At 32.9% G+C, this 22,266-nt stretch overlaps 2 protein-coding genes across 3 annotated transcripts in view; one reads left to right on the forward strand and one right to left on the reverse strand.

Annotated features, from left to right (window-relative positions):
- The window catches only part of LOC148623754 (uncharacterized), a 28,466-nt gene extending 19,258 nt beyond the window's left edge, over positions 1–9,208 (reverse strand). For both annotated transcript variants that reach the window (XM_088565829.1, XM_088565830.1), the window contains exons 1-4: positions 9,051–9,208; positions 6,057–6,282; positions 4,056–4,163; positions 2,263–2,367 (exon numbers count right to left, since the gene is read on the reverse strand). In XM_088565829.1, coding sequence (XP_088421955.1) covers positions 2,263–2,367; positions 4,056–4,163; positions 6,057–6,282; positions 9,051–9,145 — 534 coding nt within the window. In that variant the 5' untranslated portion in view covers positions 9,146–9,208. The remainder of the gene's footprint in view (positions 1–2,262; positions 2,368–4,055; positions 4,164–6,056; positions 6,283–9,050) is intronic.
- A 22-nt stretch (positions 9,209–9,230) lies between these two features.
- The window catches only part of LOC148623755 (uncharacterized), a 71,224-nt gene continuing 58,188 nt past the window's right edge, over positions 9,231–22,266 (forward strand). Inside the window, exons 1-4 of the mRNA XM_088565831.1 lie at positions 9,231–9,418; positions 13,083–13,120; positions 13,687–13,727; positions 15,642–15,737. Of these exons, the coding sequence (XP_088421957.1) occupies positions 9,356–9,418; positions 13,083–13,120; positions 13,687–13,727; positions 15,642–15,737 (238 nt within the window). The 5' untranslated portion in view covers positions 9,231–9,355. The remainder of the gene's footprint in view (positions 9,419–13,082; positions 13,121–13,686; positions 13,728–15,641; positions 15,738–22,266) is intronic.

Genomic DNA, 22,266 nt, shown 5'->3' on the forward strand with positions numbered 1-22,266 from the left:
TGCTGATACTGAAATAAAAATATCCTAGAGTACTATTAAGACAATACATTGCCATCTACTGGTACAACATGCCGATACTGAAATAAAGAAGATCCATGAGCACAGTGGAGACAATACATTGCCATCTACTGGTACAACATGCTGATACTGAAATAAAAATATCCTAGAGCACTATTAAGACAATACATTGCCATCTACTGGTACAACATGCTGATACTGAAATAAAAATATCCTAGAGCACTATTAAGACAAAACATTGCCATCTACTGGTACAACATGCTGATACTGAAATAAAAATATCCTAGAGCACTATTAAGACAATACATTGCCATCTACTGGTACAACATGCCGATACTGAAATAAAGAAGATCCATGAGCACAGTGGAGACAATGCATTGCCATCTACTGGTATAACATGCTGATACTGAAATAAAGAAAATCCATGAACACAGTGGAGACAATACATTGACATCTACTAGTGCGACATGCTGATACTAAAAAAAAAAAAGATCCTAGAGCACAGTGGAGACAATGCATTGCCATCTACTGGTATAACATGCTGATACTGAAATAAAGAAAATCCATGAACACAGTGGAGACAATACATTGACATCTACTAGTGCGACATGCTGATACTAAAAAAAAAAAAGATCCTAGAGCACAGTGGAGACAATACATTGCCATCTACTGATATATCATGCTGATACTGAAATAAAGAAGATCCATGAGCACAGTGGAGACAATACATTGCCATCTACTGATATATCATGCTGATACTGAAATAAAGAAGATCCATGAGCACAGTGGAGACAATACATTGACATCTACTGGTACAACATGCTGATACTGAAATAAAGAAGATCCATGAGCACAGTGGAGACAATACATTGACATCTACTGGTACGACATGCTGATACTGAAATAAAAAAGAACCTAGAGCACTGTGAAGATAATACATGGCCATCTACTAGTACGACATGCTGATACTGAAATAAAAAAGAACCTAGAGCACTGTGAAGATAATACATGGCCATCTACTAGTACGACATGCTGATACTGAAATAAAAAAGAACCTAGAGCACTGTGAAGACAATACATGGACATCTACTCATACAACAAGATAATACTGAAATAAAAAAGGTGCCCGATACATGATCATCGACTGGAACAAAAAGTTAAACAGTAACATAAAATGAATGTTACTTATAAAGATGAAGAGAGTAGCAGAAGAGACAAGCCTTATTACAAGAACTTTTTAAAGTAAGTGGTTTCTCTTAATGACCTCTCTTATTCTGAATTTTGCATTTGGGCGGAATGGCACTTCATTTGGGTGAAAAAATCTTTCTTTCATGGGCTTGTATTGCATTTAGGCAGAAAAAAAAAGATTTGACTTTTAGGCGGAAACCGATTAATTTACCTGTGCAAGTAATATATATATGTTGTAATATAGAACTACTTTACAATTCTGCAAGTTGTTTAGGAGTTGCTGACATTTATATTTTGGGAAAACAGACAGACAGACAGACAGACATAAAAATACTTGACAATATGTACATCTCCATATGATACCCTACAACCACGTTAAGTTTCATGCCTGTCTGAGGTGACAATAATCTATGGTTTCCTAGAGAACAGTCGCTTGGCTTTCTCGAAATTTACATGAACTGAATATGCTGTAAGATTTAATTTTGCTCATCACATATTTTGAAAATGAACGCCAACAACTCTCTGTAACACTGTTCCGATTTACTAGGTAGTAAAGCAGACAATAAGAGGGGGCATAGTTGCCATATTTACATCTGTAAATAGAGTAAAGTTGATAAAATATTTAGGACAACTTTTAAAGGTTTCATCTACAAATATTTCATCAACAGTTTTACATACGCACTCCAAATTTGAATCAGTGGTGAGAATAACACATTGTTCATCATTTAACAGCATAGAGTTTTCTGATTTGTTTGTCTCAATTTTCAAATCATTCAAACAATGATAAGAATCGGTAGAACTTCATGGCAAAACAGAACACTCTGGCAAATCACCTAAACTACTGTACCTTATAATCTCATTATTTTCTTCTACCAAAACATCCCATAGAAAATTAAGAGCAACAAACAAAATGGAAAGGTGAGTTAATTCTCTCATGAATGGGGAAAATTTAGGAAATTTAAATGATGAACATCTGATAAACCACTGCTCTCAGATAGCAGCTATCTATATAATTAATGTTACATTTAAGGATGTTTGACTAAATTTTGGATTTACCTGATCACCTTCAGGTTTTCTTGTAAAGGCGTATTTCTCTATTGATGGAACATTCAATATCAGCTCATACTGGTACCATGCTTTAGACACATAGACTGGCTCAATCTAAAAGTATAAATAGGAAAAAGATTATATCACAACTGGGCCAGTTTCATTAAAAACTGTAATTGAAATTTCCTAAAATTCTTCCTCAAAATTATTATGCCTGAGCTTGTAGCAACTGTTCTTACTAAAAGGTTATGCAATATAGTGGAAACAGTAACTCATCGAGACAAATCTACATACCAAATATCAAGTCAATATCTCAAATGTTTTTCAGGACCCACCCTGATATAACTGTATAATGTTGGGGCAAATATGGACAAACAATTCAGATTTGAGTGCCATTAGACTTTGAAACAGAAGAAGAATTTAAATGGCATCATGTTTTTACAATGTCAAACTGATTAGTACAGAACATTATGGAACAATATACATCAAACCTCCATATGCTTTTATTGGAGTTACATTATGTGAAAGTACTTTAATTCTTGGATACCAATTTTCATGGAATAGGGAAGAAACACAAGTTCTTTGATTCTTGAATTCATGGTTTTGAGGTTTTCAGTATACACATCAATGGGATTCTCATTTTTGTTGGGAACCAAATTTTGTGGTTTGGTCTTTAGCATTTCCCATATTACATGTATTTAGAATTTTTTTCCTTATATGTATAAACTGAATGAAAGTCTTTACTACTGATATCTGAAATATAAATTGTAATCAATAGTTAAACAGCACTGAACTTCACACACATTTTCAAATTTTGTTCCATTTCACTTTTTTCACAATTTTTTTAAACTTTCCAAAAGATAATTGGCAAATTACATTAAATAACTATTTTAATAGTGTATTTATCCCACACAATAATTACATGTATACTCAAATTAAACTAATTTCAACTTAAGAATATAATTTCCTTGATGAACATAAGATTTTCCATAACTAGACATTTTTTTATCAATTTGAATTTTCCTGCCAATTTTACTGTGTTAAAATCACTGCTCTTCAATCCCTGTTTATTAATAAAATATTGATGAAAGAATGAAGATTTTGACTGATAAGTATATTTAATGGAACATGCTCAATGCAATATGTTTCCTGATGCATTACTGCAAGAACTATGTTTCCAGAATGTAAATTTATTACTAAACATCTTTCAAGGCCAAAAAGGAGTCCCTCACATCTTCAGTTGATTTGAAGACACTGGGAGATCTTAATTTTATTTGCAGAAGTAATATAGAATATCATTGAGTTAGTTCTGAATAGTTGTCAGAAAAATATTTACTGGTTATAAAAGAGGTTTTGAATGATATAAAAGTAATTACATTGTAGTGAAGTGTAGGGAAGTTCCTGACATGAACTGGTAACAAAAGGTATTTTGACCCTGAAGGATAGAAAATTAAAAAATCTGTACTGACCTTTCTTGTGTAGTTAAGAACCTTGTTATATAATTTAGTAACAATCAACCAACTGATATTTAAGTTATTGCACTAAAACCAAGTATCTACAAACAACAACCTGGCCAGCATGGATTAGGGCAGCATCATACCATTATATGACAGAATTTTTTTGCAGTTGTGTAATAAGTCTGGACATCTGAAAATTTTATCAAAATATATATTACCACATAATCCAAATGATCTGCAGAAAAACTAGGCCTTGAGTTGCCATTTTTCATCTCAGTGGGGTTATTGTCTCTTTGATATATTCACCATATCTATTCTTGTTATACAATAAGGGGATATAATTACCTGATATGTCTTATCCTTTAACCAATGTCCATCTGGTGTGTAAAACCTCAGTTCTCCTGAAGACAATGTAAACAAAATGTCTAACATCCCATCATGGTTTATATCAAACTGAAAATTCAACATAATTTAGCATTGAAACCTTGATGATTCCATTAATACTTTCCATATGAATGATTATACAAGAATTTTGAAAATAAGAACATGAAGGTGTTACACATAACATTGTGCTAAGAATACCTGAATCATTTATATCAAATTAAGTCATATGATACACAGGAAGTGTGAGGAATAAGGAGTCATAAAAAAGCAATATGTACCAAATATTTAGCATTCCCTCCCAGGTGTGTAGCTGCCATTAGGCAAAAAAGCTTTTGCCTGCACTTAATTTTGCCATTTTTTTTTTTCTTTGAGATAAAATACATCCAGGAGAGGCATAAAACGCTAAAAACACTAAAACGCTATCTCCGTGGAGCCCCCAGACCCCCTGCTGTAATTTTGCCTACACTTCAATTTGGCCTTAGCTATGCGCCTGCCTCCAATTGAAGGACTGATAGATGGACAAAGTTTTTTTTAAGAATTGTTTTAATTTTTGACTAAGTTATGTGAAATATCTAACTTTGGGGCAGTTCAAGCTTCATGAACCGTGAAGCAGTTTATGAACAAAGGTAAACCGTCCCAAAGTTGGTTAGGCATGAATGAATTGGTAAAAAATTAAAACAATCATTATAATTTAATTTTGTAACTTCTAATCAATTCCATTTTAAAATTAAGCTTTGTTCCTTCATACAAGCTTTATTCAGTCAGGAATTATTTTAATTGAGGACTGTTAATCAACCACCATTAATGACACCACAGTACCAATTTAGTCTATGAAAAATAAACTATCCTGCCCAAAAGAAAAATAATCAAACAAAACCTTTGTGACATATAAAATTAAATTATTGCAATATCGCCTCAACTCAATTGAGTTGGAGTATCATAAAATTCTGAAAACAGTTTTGAAGAAAAAAGTACCAATACACACCTGTTAACATTTGGAAATAGATGAACTTCATATAATAATGCAGCAAAAGATAATGATATCACATAAAATAACAGAACCATACAATGTTTATAAACGGTAAGGAACATTCATTATACTTTACAGATGTTATTCTCCTTATTATATTTGTACCTAAACACTTATTCCACTTTTATCATAGCATTTTGTTCTTTTCTCTCACTTATTAATTTTCCTCTATGTTTCCTTATTTTTCTTTAAACAGTCTTCTTTTAACATTGTCTTTTTCAGTCTATTAATTCATTTAAAATCTTTTCATTATCTATGGCGCAGTATTAGCATCAAAAATAAAAAGTTTTGCCTAGCCTAAAATAAAGATATGCCTAGCCAAAACTATTTATGCCTAGCCTAAAGTAGTTTAGCCTAGCCTTAAGTAATTTTGCATATGCTAAATAAATTTTGCTGAACCAATCATCTGCCTTGTAACAAAGGGTTGCATAATATTCCACGAAGCCTGGATGTTAATCACGTTCTGATTGGTCAATTAATACAATAGTGGCTAGGCATAGTTATTTTAGGCTAGGCAGACCTTTTTATTTTTGATGCTAATACCATGCCATAATTATCATTAATAAATCAAGCACTGTTTAATAACAATTTGACTTTTCTGTTTCTATTATGGTTAATAAAAAGAAGTATGAATTTCATTTATGTATTTTGGTAAATGTAATTGATGAAAATAATGGCATTATGACAAACTGTGTATGTTTTTTGTGTTTTTTAGTTCTGATTATAAAGAATGGGATTATGTAGGAATAGCCTGTTGCTCAATATAATTCATATTATCTTGAATTAATTTTGTAGAAACAATAAAGAATAAAATCTTTACATCGAATTCATAAAATGTCTTATTTATACATAAGTTGATATCTTTATGTATAACTGAATTAAACAAGCTGTCAAAAATCAAAAAAATTATTGGAAGTGATGACATAAATTACCTGAATTGGACTGGCATGAACTGAGTTATCTAAATTGACAGCTGGCCAAGATGAGTGGTGAAGAATTTGTCCATTTTGCCCACTTAACACAGTGAAACTTTCACTGAAGGGTGCAGCAATGATTTCCTGCCTACCATTACCATCAACATCACCAATCAGAGGTGAAGCAGCAAATGGTGAATGGGCAAGCTCTGCTGTCCATAGAGTGTCAAGGTCATAGCCACACCTAATAACAGATGTATTAAGTATTTAAAAAACAGTAAATATGTGCCTACATAAATTTGGAGCAGTTTTCTGCTTGCTCAGACATCACAAGTTTCATAAATTGAATTGATTACATTAATCTGTTAATTAGTTTACAAAAATATATATCTATAAGGTAATATTATATTTTACAGTGGGTTGACTTTTACTTATGACTTTGTCGAACTTGAGTAGCCCAAGGTAAATACCAGTTTTGCAAAATGAATTCATATATTGAATTAGTAACAATAGAGCTTAAACTCTGTGGCAATTTAAATAGACAGTGTTAGGTATTTTTTTGCAGTACGCTATATTACTGAAATACATACATTTGTGTAAAGATAAAATGCATTAAAAGAGGAATGTCAAAATTTACTACTACATTTGTAGCTGAAATGACAACATGAACAATCAAAATATAACTTGGAAAAATAAAACAATTTCCGCTTATATTGTTTGGTTCAGTCATACTTTTATTTTGTCATCTAAAATGTATGTTAAAAAGATATATTGTCTACCTCAACACAAACATGCATTGTTATAGACAACTTGTGTTGACTTGGACATTAAATAAAAATGTCATCATTTGTGCGCTGATTTTGGACAAAACATGGCTACATAAAATGTTATAGATTTATCTACCTCAACGCAAGAAGTGTTGACACCGACATTTTTTAACAACACCCACAAAAATTTGATGTTGACATTTTTCCTCAACTCAGCACTAAAAGGGTTGGCATATTAGCCAATTATTGTTGAACTGAAAAAAAATCATGCTGAGAAAAACAGACACATTTTAGGATCATGGTAGACAAAATAGAGTGTTTCTTTTACTACTGGATATCATCTTACACTGTCAAAGCCACCAAACACTAAAAACTACAACACTACATCCCTGAAACAGCATACAAGTACTCTAATTTAGCAATTCATGTACATGTACAAACTATAAACATCTGATTTAAGAGCTTTTTAAGTTAAATCATACCTTATATTTTTTTACTACAGCTAATGTTAAGTGAACAATTACATGTAAATTCTAATTAAAAAAAACACAGGTCATCACACCTGATTTTGAGATAACTGAACCTTAATAATGGAGATTTTTTACCAGATTTGATGGAAACTTTTTGGGGAATTTTTAGGGGATTTTAGGGAAAACATGAGTTTGTGATCACTAATGGATGAAAACTTGTTGGTAACAAAGTCTGGTATGTGCAACCCACTGCTTTGGTTGTCCATTTGTAGGTTGAAGGTCAATGTAAAAAGGGGCCAAAAAGCTTACTTAACTATATTAAGTCTATGTGCATGGATCTCTGTGCACATTTACTTTACTATACTAAGTCTATGTGCATGGATCTCTGTGCACATTGACTTAGTATAGTTACATGTAAGTAAGCCTTTTGGCCCTTTTTTTACATTGACCTTCAACCTACATAAATAAACAGAACCAAGGATTTTCTATATTTAACGCCTTGACAGAACTAATTAATGGTAAACTACATGTATGTATGATTCATTCCTCACCAAAGTCTGATGATAATGCAATGTACGCAGGACCATACCTACCAACTTTTGAAAATTTCCATGGGGGTTTTTCAGGCATATATCATTGCAGTATATGAGGAAATGTAACAAAAATTCAATAGTGCAGCTACCAAATTTCAAAAATCATCACAATTTACAATATATAGTATTTCTTTTAACTATTGCAAACAAAACTTTTGGGAAATATACTGTACTGTTGAAGGAACAAAAAATAATTGAAAATTGTAGGGGAGGTAACTCATTTTGTATAAACAATGGTAAATTTATAATTTGTTTATGTGGTTCTACAAATTTTAGACCTATTAAATTGACAGTATTTGACACATTGATTGTGGAGCAGAAGTTATTCTTAAAAAAAGTGATTGGCTGTTCATAAAATAGTGGTAGATCCAATCAAGATTTATTTTCTAATTGTCAATCATCATTGATAATCCCGATCAGCTGATCAGGAATTATTTACTTGTCATTAAATAATCCTTTATCTGTTTAGACAGCAATTAACACCTTTTGTCAGATTAATGATGCTTCTAATCAAAGGAATGTGATTGAAACAAGAATTTGGGGTTTGAATTAGAATTTTTCTGGGTAATTTTGACAAAATCAGGTTTTGGGACAAATTTGACCTGAAAAATCGTGTTAGATAGATTGGTCAAAATCGTGAAAAACACACTTAAATCATGTAAGTTGGCAGGTATGTGCACAACTGAAAATTTCACATTTGCACCAGAACTAGGTACAACAAAAACAATAACGGCAGCGGATGACCCTTATTATAGGTTGAAGATCACTGTTTAGATTTCAATTTAATTTTGAATGCATACAACAATTTTTAGGATGTACAGCAAATCAGATTGGTGAACTTATGAAAAGAATATTATACCCTATATGAAATTTTGAGCTATTTCACCCCTGATCTGACCTTGATGGCCTATGATCCATATGCGCAGGCCCTTGACGGCCTTGTTATTTGTTACAAAAAATATCCGAGTTTTTAATTGCACCAGATATATACCAAAGGTTGTACCCAAAACAGGTTAAAGCATAAAAAAAAACATGAAAAAAGTTATTCCAAATTTGGGTGTGCCCAGCTTCAACTCATTTTTTTTTTTCAAATAAAATTTTGCTTAAATAAAATTGAACATTTACTAAGTGACAAATCAATTTCTTTCCGTCACATGAAAGTAGGGTATTTGGTTGTAATACCTTAAACGCTCCACACGTTCTGATTGTACTTTAGAAGAAATTGGATCCAAGCAATTGACTGTGTTAATCAAAATTAATAGTATTTTAGTAATCATAGTTCAGGATGAGCTGTCCATTTTCTTTTGGATTATGCCCCTTAGAGAGGATGAACTGTTTTTGTTATCATTCGGAAACCAGTCTACTTTCACTTTGCTATGTCCCAGATTTTGCACTCTGAACGCCAGCTGCTCATACCTACACACCTTTTGAGTCTATGATAGAACGCACATGTCCTATATTGTGGAATCTGACTCTCGTTCATCACAATGTTGTCCAAAAGACCAGCTGCGTTAGCTTTGAGGTGCTTGAACACAGCCCAAATTTCTTATGTAGGTTTCAAGTCAAGACTCAAGTCAAGTCAAGTAAACTTTACTTACAGTCGATGTAAATCAAACAATAAACATTAGCTCTTTTAAAATCGACAATAAATAAAACACAAGACATACATATTAACTTAAATCAACATGACATTTACAAATTATAAATAACATCCAAGTAATCAAGCACATAAAAAAGCATTAAAATAAAAGCAATTCAGACTAAATTTAAAAGCAGATGTTACTAAGCAGCTAAAAGCATTAAAATTAAGATGCCAGCAAGATTAAAGTAATAATTGAAAGATTTTAAGGAGATGATGTTGCACCTGTCAGTTGCGTAAGCCAAACTATTGGCAAAAGGAACAAGAACATCACTTCCCCTCCCACTTTTTTTTATCAAACTTTTAGATTGATCAAGTCCCATGTCCCCTCTTAATTCATTTGGAAGTTGGTTCCACAGTTTAGCTGCCCGATAGCTGACAGAGTGCATGCCATACCTGGTTGCATTTACTCTTGGTATGTTCACCAAGTTTGTATACCTAAAAGAGTAAGAACTTTCTTTAACAGTTATCATATCATGTAAGTATACAGGAATAAATTTGTTTATTATTTTATGTACATGTATAGCTAAAAATCTCAATTGTCCAACTCTTAAGGATGGCATCTTAGACTTCATTAACAACTCTTTACATGTACTTTTATCATCATTATAAATAAAGCATAAAGCTCTTTCTTGAATCTTTTCTAACTTTTTTGTACAGGTATAGCTCAAAAGGATCAAACACCTAACTTCAGAAGTGAAGCATCTGTAAAGATGTGCAAGATTTCTTATAAGTTTTTTTATAGATCAAATTGTGTTTTGATAACTTACTCCATTATCATCCAGTCCATACTCCAACAACGTAAAAGGTTGGAATTCTGTTCCTCCATACCCCAACGTTAGGATGGCACCAAGTCAGAAAATAGCTTGCCAGACAACCTCTAGCATTGCTGGAGTAATCCAGTCCATGATATTTGAATTTTTCTCATATATGTCAGATTTTATTATCATACCTTTAATTCTATAGAACGGTTCATGTAGGAGATTCCCCCACTGACACTGTCTCATGAGGGATATTTTTACACCAAAGCAATTTATTTATTATTTTTATATAAAATTCAATTATTCAGTATTTTTCACTGAGAATATAGTAATTTTAACCAAAAGCCTCACGCAAATCAAATTTTTTTATGTGGAAAATTTAAATATTTCATTGATTTTATGAAAGTCTCTCCCCCTTATTTGTGAGGGTTAACAGTATGTATTATGAAGCAATACACTAACTTTAAAGCCAAAAACCTCCCAAAAATCTAATATGGAGTAGACATTGCCTGAATCAGCAAGCACCGTCTGTTCAAGACTCATAAAAATAGTTAAGGACATAAGGATGATCCTTTGGAATAATTGAACTTCTTACAATTGTTTCTGACAGTGTGAATCAACATTTTTTTTCGTGTCCAGGCAATAAGCAATCTCAGAGGGTGTATTCTCTATTTTAAAGCTGTACACTCCTGTCACATTGAATGTTAAACCCCACCCTTTATGCAAATTTGTGCGTAAACTGGAAACAGCTTCACAGATTTGTAATGAATAGTGCTCATGCCCTATGAATTTTTTTCACATCCGGAGTAGCAAAGCCTATAAGCTAGCAGAGTGATACATAGTAAAGCACTGGAAGCAGTTATAAGTCTTCAGAGGAGATTGGGCAATAACATGAGTAAAGATATAAATCTCTATGAAATTGTACTACTAGATTCCATACCACAAAAGGAAGGTTTGGTAGATTAAAGGTCAAAGGGTCATGGCCTTTACCTTTAAGAGTAGCTTAAGCAATAAAAAGCAATAAGGAATTAGACTAATATATAAATTGCTTATATCTTTTGCCTAACTCCCAATTTTGAAGTTTTTTTGGCCATTTTGATTCTTATCAAAACTGTATAAAATATTGAACCACAATCTACTTTAGGAGCTGTATCAAGTTTGAATTCTACTTCTTCTTAAGGGTTTCCAGTATAAGTGTTTATTACTTGTCCCAACTATTGAAGGTTTGAGCTTGGCAGCCTTATAAAAACACACTGTGAAACATTTTATTGTCTTTGGAGTTGCATTTCACATTTAAAAATGTTCTTATATATTCTAGCTTAGAGAGATACTACCCAATTAGAAGAACTGTTGCCCAAATATCCTTTTTTTTATTATTATTTCAAGTCAACATGGTTTTTCTGTGAAAAATAGTAGTATAATTATACTTAATTTCATTAACCAGGGTAAAACCCAGAAAAGGAAGTAAATTTTGTTAAGGTTCACCGAGAAGGTTAGTAATTAACAGTCTAGTCTAGGGTTGAATTACATGCCATTCTTTTAATATGTAATTGTTGAAGATGTACAACTAGAATTATATTTTTTTAAAAGGTACAGAATATGAAATTCCATACAAGAAAAACACAAAAGATAGTATTTTAAAGATCTTCTGGAAACTCTTAATTTAAGATTATTTTCAGAATACCACATCATTAAAACCTATGATTTTTCAGCTCTTTATACTTGAATTCCCCACACTCAGTTAAAGTCCGGACTCCAAAACATTATACAAGTTGTTACTTCAAAAAAGAGGGTACACCTAGATACAAATATGTAGTTCTTGGTAGAGATTCCACTTACTTATTTCCAAACCAACTTTGTATTTGTCCTGTGTGGTGGACGCGTTTTTCAACAAGGGCTCGCCATTCCAATGGGAACCAATTGTGCTCCTCTACTTGTTGATTTATTCCTTCACTCTAGCTGATCTGACCCATAAGAAAGAACATCGTTTGGGTAGATCCTTTAATCTCAATTTCCGCTATGTAGATGACGTATTATCGTTAAACAATCCCAGTTTCGGGGAATTGATACATCGCATCTACCCCAAAGAACTTGAGATAAATGATACTACAGTGTGAAGTCAGCCTCATATCTTGACCTGCACTTAGAGATCAATGGTAACGGAAAACTACTGACCAAACTATACCACAAACGCGATGACTTTTCCTTCCGTATTGTCAACTTTCCTTCATCTGTAGCAACATCCCTTCAGCACCTGCGTATGGAGTTTTCACATCACAGCTCATATTGTACACCAGAGCTTGCCGTAATTACAGAGACTTTTTGTATCGCGATAGACTTCTTACAATTAGGCTTCTGGAACAGGAATATGTTGTTACAAGTTTGAGGTCATCACTACAGAAGCTTTAAGGTCGTCGTCATAAACTCGTGGATTGTTCCAGTGTAAACATCTGTACCATAAAAGCTGATTTGTTCAACGTGTCATAGTTTTCCTTTCCTCTTTCGTCTACCCTGGACTTGACTTTTTATGAGCAACTCTAGAAGAGTAGAGGAGGCTTACCCTACCGGTGAACCTTATCCATGCTCCCAATTTTAAATGGAGTCCGAGTTGCTTATTTACTTTTTTTTTACTTTGTATGTATTATTTTAGTTATTTTATGTTCTTTGTTTTATGTGTCTGTTTTCAATATCTGGTCTCTTCCCTTGAATACATTCTTTTGATTTTCGCTAGATTCTTGGTTCACTCGATTACTCTTATAGTCCAAATTTTGAGCATTCATAACCTTTTCTTATATATACTTTATTTTTTTTCAGGATGCAATAAGAAATGGAATTGTTGGTATGGTAGGGAGGTGAGTTCTCTTTGTATTTTGGATGATGTAAAATTGTATATTAGGTATGGTTTACAGTATCAAAATGTCAAATTTTCAACTCATTTCAATAATTATTTAAAAAAAAGATATTTGATCTAAATTTTATATTAAAAAAAAAAATAATAAATAAATAACATAACTGGTGCAATACGTTTTTTCACTAGCTGTGAATGTAATATTACTGCTACAGTACTGACATACACATACTTGAATTTATAGTTGTCAGATTTAGAATATATAGTGTTTTTTCAAATCTTTGTTAGTTTGTTGATTTTTAATTCTATAATTTTATTGTAGCATGTCCGTCTTCACTATAATATAATTGATAGCACTATAAAAACAACGTACATTCGTAGCCCAATGAACAAAAGTTAAAAATTACTATATTCATACAGGCTTGGTATATAGCCTTGGCCTCCGATCATAAACATTCAGATCATTACTTTTTACTAATTTTTATTCGATCTAAAACAACTATATAAATCACTGAGGGAGACCTCACAGTCTGTATCGGCTTGCCAAAAAATATGAATAATGTTTTGCAGGACACCATTGATTCGACTAAATAAAGTTAGTAAAGAAACCGGTAAGATGTCTATTAATTTTTGTTCATATCCAATGATTTATTAACTGAAATGTGTGCCTAGTACGTGGACATAAAAAGGAAGTAAATGGTGTATGACTGATTTTGAAGCGGTGTGTCTTTTTACAACCGAACATGCTAAAACTACCAAGGAACCCGCAATAAACTTGCATGTTAAGCAATACAAATTATAAAATTTTGTTTTATGGGCTTTTTCCTCAAAATGGACACATCAAAGAAGGAATATAAGGTGGTAAAAAAAGCAAAATGATTTTAACCACCGCACATCTTTAAACTGATTTTAGTGTCTTACTAATAATTTCATTGGAAATCTATTGAAATGAATTTTCGGTGCATTCTTTATCTCTAATCGCATGAAGACTAAGATATTGAATAAATTAAGGAGGTAGTCCTAAGGCAAGGGACATAACTCTTACAAATAATTGGAACGTTCGTATTCACCATTTTAAATCAATCTCATATAAGTATCAAAGGTATAATACCACTGTTAAGGGGAACCAGTCGCCTGCACATAGCAGAAAGTAGTGCGTAAAAACAAAGTAGTTCCTATGATGCATTGTATATTTTTTTGTGATTTAGCCAGTATATGCAAACTGGGTATCATCTGAAGGCTTATCATGTCAGGTACACACTGAATACAACAGGTTTGAACTCTGATGTAGAGAATAATTTGTTACTAGAGTCTAGATCTTAAGATCGGAAGACCTGCCACAATCATTGCTTCCTTTGTGACATATTTCATTAGTGGGTTATATATAATTCACATAAGGCCATCTCAGATGCCAAAAACTTTTAATGGTTGCATCCAGTCTGATTGCTATCAGCTAGAGACATATCTATGAGCATCTGGGAAATTCTTCCCCTTTTCCTTACACACATATCTTAGATTTTCAACACAGTTCTGTAGTAGTTTAAAGATACTCGGATGTATTTGATGAATAAGAAGGCGCACCTTTCATGGTCAATCCTCATACCGAGTTTGAAATCATTTCCATGAGAAAATCTCTATGAAAATATTTTTAGAACCCCCAAAAAACCAAACCAAAAGTCTTACACTAGTACGCCAAGCCCCATTTCAAAGCGTTGGCTTTGAGACAAACCTTTAAACATTGTATAGATACAAACTCGTACAGCAAACAGGAAGGTTATGCGTGTCCAAATTGAAAGTCTATACACGTCGTCAAAACCCATTATGTTGTAAATAAAAGCCCAGACATAGGTTCATGCCATTACCAGGAGTTTCTGCGACTAAAATTTACGAAAATTGAATTGAAGCAACAACGAATTAGTCCAATAGATTAATCGTTACTGTTCGACTGAGCTGTAAAATCCCTCATGCTGAAACTGCTTAGTTTGCGCCGATTATATTTATCCCGTGAGAGGGGAGCTGGCATTTGATGTCGAACAAGACATATTTATCGCCAAGCGCAAAAAAGCTTTATTCATATTTCAACAGCATCCGAAATCAATAATTTTATTTGCAAATCTGCCTTGTAAAGTAATAGGGAAAATATAGAATCGTTATATTTTTTCAGTGGATGAATAAAAAACTTTTTCCACAAAATTTGGTGCCGTGCACAATTTTAAAATCTTTTAACCGAAGTGTTGCTGAGATTACTCGGGCGATAATGACACGACAGATGCACAGACACGTACAACCAGATGTAAAACTTATCGCACATACGCCTAAAGAAGTGCATAGAAATATATATCCGAATGTAGTTTTTATAGCCAAATAAAGCTATTTTAGCATTGACTACGAATATTGCGGTTGAATTTCGGCATTTGGTTCTCTGATAAATCATATTACATGCTGCAGTTACGGTATTTTTAAGAGAAATATAGACATTTTGTTTCCATATTTTGATATATCATTTGTTTTCATTTTCTTTTTAGGTTGTGAGATTCTAGCAAAGGCTGAATTTTGTAATGGTGGCGGTTCAGTAAAGGACAGAGCTGCATTATTCCTTATTAAAGATGCCGAAGAAAAAGGTTGGTGTTAAAATATGAGAAAGACATAGAAATCAAAAGGTTCGTCTGTTATTGCTTGAGGAGGATCGATAGTCGTTCTGTTTTGCTTTGTATCAAGAAATTAGGTGTAACTTTTTGCATGAGTAGGTCCTTACCAGAAGGGTAGGTTTTAAAGTATGAGGAGGACATATTGCTATGTTATTCTTCATTTAAGAGTCTGTCTCAGAGAGGTCTGTGCAAATTCGTCACATAGCGATAATTTCGAAACAGATTCGTTTCTTGCTTAAAATTGTCATATGGACATGTACAACTAACACAAAATATTTTTTTCAATTTGTTTTGTCTACTATGGATATAGGGAGGATATGATATATGCCTTATACCGTGCAAAAAATAACTGAGGAGACCTGAAAATTAGTGTTTTTTACCCATATTTTTTTCTTTAACCAAATAGAGTAGCAAAATTTTATTTTATCCTGTGGAATATATACATTATATATGACAAAAGATAATAAAAAAACATTAAAAACATATTACTCTGAATTTGAATTTCATACCATTAGGTCAAAGATACCCATAAAACCTAAATTTGTAGTATTTGCTTAAACTAGACAGTAAAAAGGGTCCATATCTCCCATGGGGGATATAGTAAATACATTTTCTGTCCATTTTACCAATATTTAGTTGTCAAAAAATTGAAAAATTGACCTTTGGCAAATTGAAGATAAATAGTTGGGGTAAGGGCAAAAGTTAAGTGCACATGCACTTACCTAAAAAATTCAAAAAATAAACAATAAAACAACAACAGCCTCCACAAGTCTGACAAACATGGAAATGTCTTATAATTCATCAGATAAACTTATTTCAGGTATCTAGATCAATCAAATTTATTTTTTTTTTAGAAAAAAAGGGGGATGATGGAGAGGAAAAGGGTAGGGGGTTTTGTGATGTTTGCAATTTCGATGACCTTTTGAATTTTGCATCATATTTATCAAATGCCAACATGACATTAACCCTATAATACATAGTTGTTCTGCCCTTACTTAAATGAAGTATAAATCGAAGATATGGATCTAAACCTAAAACCATTCATGTGTATATAAGTTGCAATGACCTTATTCGTATTAGATGGTGTCATACTACATGTACCTCAGTCTCGCACATGTGTCGTGCTACCCAAAATACATCTACTGGTCATTAGTCTACTACATATAGCATAGACATCGACCTAAACCAAAAACTTAACCAAAGTCGTTTGTGAGTAAAATATAAGTTGCACTGACCTTATTCATAGTGGGTAGTGTCATGCTACCAAAATACATAAGAACTTAACCAAAGTGTGATTGACGTATAGGTTACAGACCACCAATTCAACCAATGAGCATTTGGAAAGTACGCAAAAATAGTCCTACGCAGAAATTACCCCTGTTCCTCATAGTGCTGTGAAAAAAGTTCTCATCTTATTTAAAAAAATTAAACAGTTTCTGAAAGGAAAAACATTTCTGTACATTTTATAGGTGCATTTTGCTTCTTGTGATGTGAAGCCTAATCTCCATAATGGTTTCTAAATATACCCCTATCTTGTGAAAACACTGGGATTTCCCATGTATTTATAGACCCTTCACTTCCAGTGACCAGTACTGCACTGCAAGTCTGCTAACCCCACATGCCATTCTGAGGATTGTGAGCTGACATATGTAGAATCATGCTGATATATAGTCCTCTGCAGGTTAAAGTTAAGGTAAAGTCCAGAGAAGCCATTGAATATTGTGAAATTAGCATAGAAGCCTATGGGAAGTGGAATTAGTGGTTTCTAGCCTTAAGCTGAAGCCATGGCAAAATGAAAAGTTTCTTGGAATAGCTTTAAACTACTTGAAGATCTTGTAAACTTTGCCATGAGAGGAATACACTACAAAAATCCTTCAAAATATGCATTTTTTTAAGTTATAGGTCCAAATTATGGAAAATTGGTCTTTTTGGCTGATTTTTATGTCCTATCTTGTAAAAAGTGTAGAAAATTTAGTAAAAATATCAAATATTAAACTTTGAGGGCTACATTTACCTCAATATGGTGGTAATTAGCACTTGAGATCAAGTTTTGTGTAGATTTGAGCAAAAATTTGGTAAGAAATGAGGAAAAACTCACTTTTATTACTTCGGTTAAGGATATATAAGCATTTCCTTATGGCAACATGGAAAATCCATTTTTGAGTACTTTTTTTGCTTTAGGTGTCCTTTACTGGTCATGTTTTAATGTGAAAACACTGTATTTACAAATTTAAAGCCAAATATATCACCTTTTGTGAAAATTTAAATATTTAGGATTTTTGACATGTGATCAAGAAAAAGGGGGAGGCATGTCAGACATAAATTTTCAAAAAATAGACCAATTTTTCAGAAAATGATTACTTTTAAAGGCTATCTCTTTATTAATATTGTTGAAAAACAAGTCATGATTGATTTGTTTTATTTGAAAAGTCAGAAAAAGTTCTTTGCAAATATTTAATGCATTTAAGTATGGTAGAATATTGTCACTTTTTTGCTTGCGCAACTTGGTTACCCTATATTTAAAAATCAAATATTTAAAAAAGTGCTTGTCACATTTCACTGAAACTTTGCAAATGCATTCAGTATGTGTATAGGAAGATACTTGTATAGTTATTTTTTTTTTCTAAGACAGAAAGTGACTCTTTAGGTTACAGACCACCAATTCAACCAATGAGCATTTGGAACGTACGCAAAAATAGTCCTACGCAGAAATTACCCCTGTTCCTCATAGTGCTGTGAAAAAAGTTCTCATCTTATTTAAAAAAATTAAACAGTTTCTGAAAAGAAAAACATTTCTGTACATTTTATAGGTGCATTTTGCTTCTTGTGATGTGAAGCCTAATCTCCATAATGGTTTCTAAATATACCCCATCTTGTGAAAACACTGGGATTTCCCATGCTATTTATAGACCCTTCACTTCCGGTGACCAGTACTGCACTGCAAGTCTGCTAACCCCACATGCCATTCTGAGGATTGTGAGCTGACATATGTAGAATCATGCTGATATATAGTCCTCTGCAGGTTAAAGTTAAGGTAAAGTCCAGAGAAGCCATTGAATATTGTGAAATTAGCATAGAAGCCTATGGGAAGTGGAATTAGTGGTTTCTAGCCTATATACAAATGTAAGAATGGACAAGTTTAACATTTTATGTCTTGACCACCTAAAAAGTTTATGTGAGTGATAAATTCCTATCAAGCTGCGACTGTGGTTCTGCAACCATTTTTAAAATTGCAATTGGAAGTCAACTGCACTCTCTTGGATCCACAAGTTCAAGTGATAGTTGAATGAATTTTCTTATATTTTCTATAGTTGATTTGTTGTTGTACTTGTTACATTTACTAGTAACCTTTCTTATTCAACAAGAAAATGTGTCTTGAAAACCCAGATTTCAAGCTTGGAACATTTTGGCAGAACTTCCCATCAAAAAGTTTTTTTATCCATGTTACGATGTGTAAGGGTACAAAGTTTCAAAAAAATAAAATAAAATAAAATAAAATGTACATCGTGCTAGGAATGTCTCCAATCAAATATCTTAACATTCCCTATAATAGAAGCTGAGAAATATATTACGAAAAGTGTAAAGGACTGACGTACTGAAGGACAGATATGGTGATAGAGTAATAAAGGGAACCAAGGTTATAGCGGTAATCAAAAGAATGTAATCCAGGGACAAAGACCCGACATGGAAAACAGACATACACAACAAAGAACATAAAGTAACTAAAATCATACATACAAAGTAACAAAAGTAAATGAGCAACTCGGACTCCACTAAAAACTGGGAGCACTAAAAAAATTGGCAGGAAAAGACACCAACCTTGATTATGGTTGCCCGGAACAAAGTTGCATTATCACAATTCAAATCATGATACCATGTTTCCTTTAAAGATGAAATATACCGTAATTGAAATCCTGTATCCAAACAAGCTATTTTTTAAAGAGGCTAAATGGCCACCCTGAAAAAATTTTGTTACGGCTATTCAACTCAGAGTATAATATTTATCTTTAAAACGACTTTTTTGTTCACTTATCTACTTCATAATTAATGAAAAGTTAGCAAAATGGGCATCTAAGTAGCAAACATGCTATAGATCATTCGAGGATTTGCGTCAACAATGTGGATCGGACGGTAAAACATCTGAAAATTACTTGACAAGTTGACTTTTATATGTGTCAGAAAATACAAGCGGGGGCATCAGATGTTTCTCTCAGACACAACAATCTTCTCATAAATGAATTTTGACAACCAAACATTATGCGGTAGCTGTGTTAAAATAGAGTGCGGGGCATTTCTTTTTCTAGATTAATGAACAGAATACTGGAAAAGTTGGCCCTACAAGTCCTTTAGTTCTTTTTTCTCAGTATAAGATTTTTCTAGCTAGTAATGTAATTTCGAAATTATTTCTCCACTTAACGGTATATTTAGGAGATGGAATTTCTTGTACTGACTAATGCTGACCAGTTTAACGACTTTTTGGTTTCCTAATGGAGTCCGAGTTGCTCATTTGCTTTTGTTAGTTTGTGTGTAGTGTATGATTTTAGTTACTTTATGTTCTTTGTTGTGTATGTCTGTTTTCCATGTCTGGTCTTTGTCCCTGGATTACATTTTTTTGATTATCGCTATAACCTTAGTTCCCTTGATTACTCTCCTACATACGTATACAAACACTGTCATCCGAATGAATTACGTGAAACGTTAGGTTTTGGTAGATTACGGTTACAACGGCATGAAAAAATAAAACCAAAGATATTCTTAATTCGAGTGAACAGTATGTGTCATCTGTTGACACAAACTCGTTTACTAGAAGGTTTTAAAATGTCCTCTAACTAGGTCTCACTAGAAAGAAATAAAAATACAATGCATCTTAGGACTTTATGTATGAGTAGGTAATACCAAGCTAATCGTATTGTTACTTAACATCTAAACAGCATGTATAAACTTAACTAATTGTTTACTCGATGTTTTGAAAGATGTATCGGCTTCTAAAGTACCACCAGGCCGCAAGTCGAAGCTTATGTCCAATAATTAATAGTTTTGACTATTTGAGGTCGTTTGTCATGTTTAAAACTAACACTCTATAGCAGGGCAATAGATATTGTGAAATCTTGGAACATACTGGAAATGATGAACTGCAAAGGAACTGGAGGTTTAGCACACTATTAAACCTGGTTTACCAACCTTTCATGTCGGAAACGCCTGTACAACGTAGGGACGGGACCATCTAACTTTCTGTTTTTTACCCTGATATTGTCATTTGTTATACGTACTTTCCTTTTTACAATTCCCAGATTTTAACCGTTCGTTAATCTTGTTGTTACCCTCAATCCACTAAATGTATGAAAACAACAAAGGAAGTTGCATTGTTACTAAACAGAGAATACTTAGTAGATAATAAAGGTAACAACAAAATAACCGAACACTTATCCGATCCGTAATCAAGTCAAGGCCAAAATAAATCTGCCAAAATAGATATTACACCACCGGAGCAGGTGGTAATTCCATGTATCAAAAACAACAACTTAAAGGAAGCTGCATTGTTATTAAACAGAAGTACTGAATAAAAAGATAGGTTGAAGAAATTCGTGTGTGAATGAGACAAAGAGAGCTACATTGATAATACTAGTAAACAGAGGTATTGAATATAAAGAGTTCCTTGTGTGAATAAAGACAAAGAGTGCTGCATTGTTATTAAACAGAGATGACCAATAGAAAGAGAAATCAAAGAAGTCCATTGTGAACAAGACAAGATCTGCATTGTAACTAAACAAGGATGCCGAATAGAAAGATAGATTGAAGAAATCCATGTGTAAAGCTATATTGATAATAAACTGAGATGCTGAATAGAAGATAGATTGAAGGACTTCATGTATGGATCAGACATAAAGAGCTGCATTTTTACTTAACACAGATGCCGCATAGAATAATAAATGAAATTTCAGGTATGAATATGACTAAAAGAGCTACATTGTTACTATACAGAAATGTTAAATAGAAAGGTAGATTGAAGAAATCCATGGGTTAATAAGAGGAGGAGAGCTGCATGCATATTGTTACTGAACAAAGAGTTATCAAGGGAACCAAGGTTATAGCGGTAATCAAAAGAATGTAGTCCAGGGACAAAGTTGCCGAACAGAAAATTGATTGAAGAACTCCATGTATGGATTAGACAAAAAGAGCTGCATTGTTACTAAACGGAGATGCAGAAGTTAAGACTTAAAGTTGATGTATTTGGAGAACAAAGAGGGCTGCATTGTTATTTATTTACTAGTGTTGCAGAAGAGAAAGAGAGATTAAATATTTTGAATGAAGAGGAAACACCTGATACTATGAAAAGACGGTCTTATTGATTATGCGAGGAGGACAAGAGTTTTGCATTGTTTCTTATCAAAGGTACTGAAGAGAAAGGTATGTATCAGTGTTTTTTTTTAAGTTAAGGAATTGAGTTGTCTTTCTTAAATCAGTTTTATTATTCCTATTCCACACACATTGAAGGGTGTTT

The sequence above is a fragment of the Perna viridis genome, chromosome 2 (genome assembly GCF_037379345.1).
Source record: "Perna viridis isolate PV_CMFRI_1.1 ecotype Kerala chromosome 2, ASM3737934v1, whole genome shotgun sequence".
Taxonomy (NCBI): Eukaryota; Metazoa; Mollusca; class Bivalvia; order Mytilida; family Mytilidae; genus Perna; species Perna viridis.